A 6,393-nucleotide genomic window follows, 5' to 3' on the forward strand; every position below is an offset into this window, starting at 1 on the left:
TTAGACTTGTACATGAAATGTGTGATTCTGCTGAAGCAGCATTGGCAATTATTTAGTTATGTAGTTATGTTATGTACAAAGCAGAATCCCTGAGACCAACTGACCTCCATGACTTTTGCCCGTACAGTGCCCAACATGTGCTCCAGACACTGAGTAACGCCAATGTTAGCCCCACTGTTGACATGAGTGTGCACAGGTACAACCTGAGAAAAACACAGCAAATGTTGGGCAATATTCTGACTGATAATAAAAAAAATATATATATACACTTTTATTTAGGTGTCACTGCAATGGAAATGTGAGCAATACTTTTCCTAAACAGGAGAGCTGTGATTGCCAGAATCTCATTCGTCGTGAAGGGGAAAGGGCAGAATAAGAGGGTCCAGATGGTGCAATGAGGATGAGTGGAGAACCAGGTAGTTTGCTCTGAAAAAGTTTAAACATAAACAGGGATCTCCTTATGTTCTAGACCAAAGTTCAAGCCTTTTCATAAACAATTTGATTTGGAAGAGAGTTTAACTAACTGGTTTGTTTTGAGATAGGACTCCAACAGCTGGGTCCCAAGGCCGTTTGAGGAGCAGAGACAGAGCCTCCGTGCTTGCTGTGCCACTCTTTGCTGAAGGCATTAGCATTCTGTCAATGAGCGAGGGCAGCTGAACAGACATAGAAAGATAATGTAAACAAAATATGTTCCAGAGGCATATACAAATATTGCAGCATACAGAAATAATGGAAAATAATACCTTGCTTTTGAGAGTTTGCAGCACATCCAGGTATGCCGCAAGCATGGCAAGACTTAAGGAGTCAATGAGTGTGGTGTGTAACCACTGTGTCAGTTTGATGTCCCAGCTCACACTTGCTAATGCTTGACGAACCTTCCGAGCACATTTATCTACTGCTATCCTCCGTAAAATTGGCTCATTGGATGTCTAACAGAAAGGTAGGAAATGGACAAAATCCAAATAACATGATCACAATGCATGTTTACCAAAGTAGCATCCATTCGTGTTTTTAAAGAACCCAAGTGTCAGTACAAAAAGCGAAAACAATTAAATAGTGTGGTTAATAACAATGGTACATTTATGTTGTTCTCACAAGCTATTAAAAACGAAAAGATGACACAACTTACATTTTCATTGGCCAGGCGGGCCAGTCGTTCAGCCTGCAGGGCCTTAACAACTTTATTGAACAGTTTATTCTGAGCCACTGACCATCCAGTCCTGAAAGAGGATACGAAGTCCTTAACACAGGACATTTTCATTGACAAGCATCACACAAGACAGATTTGTATATTGGCTTACTTGTTCAACTGTTCTTCCCAGTCTTCTGGTGGAGGAGGGCTCTCAGCAATAGTGCGGGCAAAGAGGACATGTCGCTCACACTCCTTCATTACACTTAGGGCTTTGTGGTTATCGTACAGAGGAACAGGCATTGGTGTGACTGTTTCCACATCTAATACAGACTCAGAGTCTCTGTAAACATAGGAAAAGAGGAAGTGCAAGGAAAAAGTTGTTGTTATGAAAATCTTTGCTTGCGTCGGATAACAGTATTTTCTAATTAAGTAGAGTCACATTTAAGCTCCCATTAAGTACAACCAATCAAATAATGTCATTTAACACAATAGACAAAGTTCCTCTGTTTAAATTATTTTGGATGACGATTAAATTCAAGTCTCAGCACTACTTGATAAGAAATGGTCAACTACATTAAAACATTTTCACTCACACTGTGGGTTCAGCCTGACGACGAGGTGTAACAAACAATGTCCTTGTGGGCCTAGCACTGCTGGCATCTGGATGGGCATTCCATGGCTTGGCATAGCTGTGGTCCAGAAAAACTAAATCCAATTCTCGTTCATGAGCTGACAGCTGGAAGAGCAAGGAAGTGCCCATCTTCCTAGCAGATATCTGAAATTCCTTATCCCCACTTCGATGCATTCTCTTCCTGACCACCAAAGGGCCCTGAGATGGGCCTCACAACCTGTACAGAATAAGTCTGCAATGGAAAAAAGGAATAGATATATTTTTTTCATTAACCATAAAATTCAAATTGAATAACATTTTTAACTTAAAAATAAATAAAAAACAATACCTAACCAAAAGGATTCACCGAAAAAAGCAAGGGGGCAAAAATCGAATTAGATTATATTTCTGTTAGAATCAACAGCCCTGGAGACAAATGAGAAGCTACATGCCAACATTGCACCGTTTATTTGATGCAAAGGAACGCACCAAATACATGTTTAGGATAAAAAAAAAACATTTTATATTTTTGTAATGACTTATCTCTACTGGTAAAATAGATTTTATATTGTTTTACAACACGCATATGTGACCATTTCGCTACATCTCTCTCTATATTGACAGGTGCTTTGCCCAATGCCCTACTCAATACGGTTACGATTTTACATAAGTAAAATAATTTTCTATTATATTAATTGTATTTAAAATCGACCCTTCTTCTCAGTAAAATGACTAATGTGAAGGCGTATACTTTGTCTTTTCAACATGAACCACTGCTGTGGGCTGGACCGCCTCGCTAATATTAGCTAAACGAGCTAAATGCTAAACAGACAGCGCTATCGCAGTATTTTGTCGCTCACCTTCCTTCTATAGTTCCATCTTGGTCGTGATGATTTAAAAACACATATTTCGTAGTAAATCAAAAACAACTTAACATAATTATCAACAAATATACGATTTGTTACGACGTCAACGGTTCTTGCGCGTAAGCCTCCCTTCCTTTGTTGTGTGAAATGTTGCCATGTTTGTACTCAGTATCCACCTTTACTTGACACTAAAAAGGATTGGTATGGCAGAACGCTGTTTTTAACCAAACTGGCAACCCTTCTTGTGGCGCGCCAGTAACCAACGCAAAACCAGTACCGGAATTTGAATCTGGATTGGGTTCTCTTTTCACTTTTTCTACCTGTTGCAACGATCGATTTTTAAAACAATTTTTAATTTTGGATTTTATATTTTTTTTTAATTTCTGGGGAAATTATTCTTTACAGTGAAGAACTTTTCTCTAATTCACAAGATATACTAAGCAAATGCTGTTGTATTTTTTCACCCAACTCTCTTCACCTCTTCTTTCTCTATTCTGTGTTTATATATATTTTTATTTTTATTTTTGCGATGTACGGGAAGTAAGACAAACTAATTGCCCACCCATCCCTCTCTGTCTTATTTGATTCCAAAGGTCTTTACTTACACAGGGCTTAAAGGAGAGAGTCCTATAAATGCATCAAACTGTATTTTACAGCTGAGCATCTGTCAAATCTCGATTCCACTGCTATAATTGCCATTGAGTTTTACTTCTAATGACCACATAAATATTTAAATAATATTATAAATTAAAAATGTTGCTTTTGATGGTAACTTGCAATTCTCTTGCAAATTATGACACACTCTTTACACCACAATCGGATATAGTGGATTTATATATATATATATAATAGAAACCAGAGACAATTTTTAAACCTAAACCCAAACAATGACCTCTCTAATGCCTTGTCATACATTGATTATTCTGTGTTTACTTAATTTTTATTTCTGCAATTTATGGGAAGTGAGGCAAACTGACTGCTCACCCCTCCCTCTCTTTTATTTGATTCCTAAGGTCTCATTTGGAGCCAATCAGAGGTGAGTGATTAAATTTGATCACCTTAACGGTTTTGTTGCAGCAATAGTACAGATTTCAGATATGCCACATTTGGTTTGTTGGTTGAAACGCAGAGCTATCAGAGAGCATTTTTTATTCAAATGAATAGCAGGATATCAGATGAACATTAAAACAAGATTGAGCACTGTTTCTGTTAAGACAAAGACAAAATGTGTCAAAAAGTCAAATAAGTGAAGGTGAATTATTTGTCATTGTGACACATCATACCAACAGCTGTACACGTAAATACCCATGGTTGACTTTGGTAAACATGACAAAATGTGCAGTGCCAACATAATTATTCACATGTATTCATCAACTGTATAATGAAATGACAAGTGTAATGTGTTGAGTTTCTTTTACTTTTACTCTTTACACCACAATCGGATTCTTATATAGTGGATTTTTATATTTTATAGAAACCAAAGACAATTTTTAAAACTAAACCCAAACATTGACCTGTTAAATTTGCGTAGTCATGCATTGATTATTCTGTGTTTACTTATTTTTTATTTCTGCAGTTTACGGGAAGTGAGGCCAACTGACTGCTCATCCCTCCCTCTCTTTTATTTGATTTCAAAGGTCTTCACTCACACAGGGCTTACAGGAGAGAGTCCTATAAACACGTCAAACTGTATTTTACAGCTGAGCATCTGTCAAATCTCGATTCCACTGCTATAATGGTAAGTTGTGTGATTTTCTGAGTACATTTTCTGCAGTTGCATCATCTGGTTAAAAAGGGTAAATTTATTTATTTATTTATTTTCAAATGGAAATGGAAAACTATTTTCAGTATGTCTGGGTAAAATCATATCTTTCTTTTTTTCTCCTTTCTAAAGAGCTCTATGTCTTTGTGTGTGCTGCTGCTGTGCAGTCTACTGCCAGTGGCAAATACCTTTTGCTATGGGAAGATACCGCAACCAGGTACATGGAAGTCTGCAGACTATACTATATATATATATATATATATATACACTGTATATGAAATTGAGCAAAAAAAAAAACACTCTAGTGCCCCCAACAAATTGTGTTTTTCAGGTGTAGCACATTGTAAGGATGACACAGATGAAACGTGGCATGCAGTAGGATCTTCCTGGAGGAATAGTGCATGTATGGATTGTACTTGTAGTGGATGCTGTTCTGCGTACGTATGACAACTTGTAGCTGTGTTTGAATGGGAGAACCATTGTGCATTGATGTGACCATTGTCACCTGTTTCTTGTAATTGCAGCTATTCCATACCCAGAAGCTTCCCTTCAGACTGTGAAAAAGTGTTTGACCAAAATGCATGTGAATACAGAGTACTCAAGAAGAACGACCCATCAGTGGAGTGTCCAATTTACGAATCAGTAGGAAAGTGATGCAATCAATACTTCAAGTGTGCTCCAGGATCAAGTGTTTGGCTCCTGGTTTTCCTGATGTTGTTGTGTTTGTTGTCGAGGTTGGGGACAGACCTTTGTTTGTTGGTTAAAACACAAAGCAAAAAATAAAACATATTGGCCTCAAATGAAAAATGCTTCAAATAAACATTGAAGAAGACAATGATCAGTGTTTCAGTCTTTATTGTTCCAGTGTATACACTAAAAATAAAATAAAAGTCCCTTATTTGTCCTACAATGGGGAAATTTAGTGTGAGTCTTTGCAACCCACAAAGGCTGCCACAGGAGGAGCCGTTAGGTATGTGATTTTTCTATTTATTAGAAAAATCTAATAAAAAGTATAATACAATGCATTATAAAATATAAATACCTAATAGAAAGACATAAATGAACAATCAATAATGCATCATATACACCGAAAGTTCATTGGATGGCCATTGTGTATTGACCACATAAATATTTAAATAATATTATAAATTAAAAATGTTGCTTTTGATGGTAACTTGCAATTCTCTTGCAAATTATGACACACTCTTTACACCACAATCGGATATAGTGGATTTATATATATATATATAATAGAAACCAGAGACAATTTTTAAACCTAAACCCAAACAATGACCTCTCTAATGCCTTGTCATACATTGATTATTCTGTGTTTACTTAATTTTTATTTCTGCAATTTATGGGAAGTGAGGCAAACTGACTGCTCACCCCTCCCTCTCTTTTATTTGATTCCTAAGGTCTCATTTGGAGCCAATCAGAGGTGAGTGATTAAATTTGATCACCTTAACGGTTTTGTTGCAGCAATAGTACAGATTTCAGATATGCCACATTTGGTTTGTTGGTTGAAACGCAGAGCTATCAGAGAGCATTTTTTATTCAAATGAATAGCAGGATATCAGATGAACATTAAAACAAGATTGAGCACTGTTTCTGTTAAGACAAAGACAAAATGTGTCAAAAAGTCAAATAAGTGAAGGTGAATTATTTGTCATTGTGACACATCATACCAACAGCTGTACACGTAAATACCCATGGTTGACTTTGGTAAACATGACAAAATGTGCAGTGCCAACATAATTATTCACATGTATTCATCAACTGTATAATGAAATGACAAGTGTAATGTGTTGAGTTTCTTTTAAATACATTTCAGGCCAATCGCCCGAATATGAACGTTATTTTTCTTTACCGCAGGGGTATCATTAAAATAGAATTTACAGCAGTAGGAGAGATACCCAGCGCTGGGGTCATTGAGTTTGCTTTATTTTTACACTCAGAATTGACCACTAGATGGCAGAAGAAGTTACCGTTTCCACCGTTTATAATTAACTTCATCACCTCTATG

The 6,393-nt window shown here is 36.6% G+C and overlaps 2 protein-coding genes across 6 annotated transcripts in view; one reads left to right on the top strand and one right to left on the bottom strand.

The window, feature by feature from the left end:
* kansl3 (KAT8 regulatory NSL complex subunit 3) overlaps positions 1-2,784 on the bottom strand; it is a 9,730-nt gene extending 6,946 nt beyond the window's left edge. For 2 of the 5 annotated variants that reach the window (XM_025053472.1, XM_008336782.3), the window contains exons 1-8: positions 2,603-2,779; positions 1,726-1,995; positions 1,302-1,472; positions 1,130-1,220; positions 744-929; positions 525-653; positions 310-426; positions 105-203 (exon numbers count right to left, since the gene is read on the bottom strand). In XM_025053472.1, the coding sequence (XP_024909240.1) occupies positions 105-203; positions 310-426; positions 525-653; positions 744-929; positions 1,130-1,220; positions 1,302-1,472; positions 1,726-1,937 (1,005 nt within the window). In that variant the 5' untranslated portion in view covers positions 1,938-1,995; positions 2,603-2,779. Of the gene's footprint in view, positions 1-104; positions 204-309; positions 427-524; positions 654-743; positions 930-1,129; positions 1,221-1,301; positions 1,473-1,725; positions 1,996-2,091; positions 2,475-2,602 lie in introns of those variants that run through there. The other 3 variants (XM_008336781.3, XM_025053471.1, XM_025053473.1) reach the window with 3 other exon arrangements.
* Positions 2,785-4,232: 1,448 nt separating this feature from the next.
* On the top strand, positions 4,233-5,208 carry msmbl (microseminoprotein, beta-like). The gene is made up of 4 exons (XM_017043063.2): positions 4,233-4,346; positions 4,503-4,587; positions 4,702-4,807; positions 4,895-5,208. The coding sequence occupies exons 1-4, from the start codon at positions 4,344-4,346 to the stop codon at positions 5,022-5,024; spliced, it is 324 nt and encodes a 107-aa protein (XP_016898552.1). The 5' UTR covers positions 4,233-4,343; the 3' UTR covers positions 5,025-5,208.
* The last annotated feature ends 1,185 nt before the right edge of the window (positions 5,209-6,393 follow it).

The sequence above is a fragment of the Cynoglossus semilaevis genome, chromosome Z, assembly GCF_000523025.1.
Source record: "Cynoglossus semilaevis isolate Cse_v1.0 chromosome Z, Cse_v1.0, whole genome shotgun sequence".
NCBI lineage: Eukaryota > Metazoa > Chordata > Actinopteri > Pleuronectiformes > Cynoglossidae > Cynoglossus > Cynoglossus semilaevis.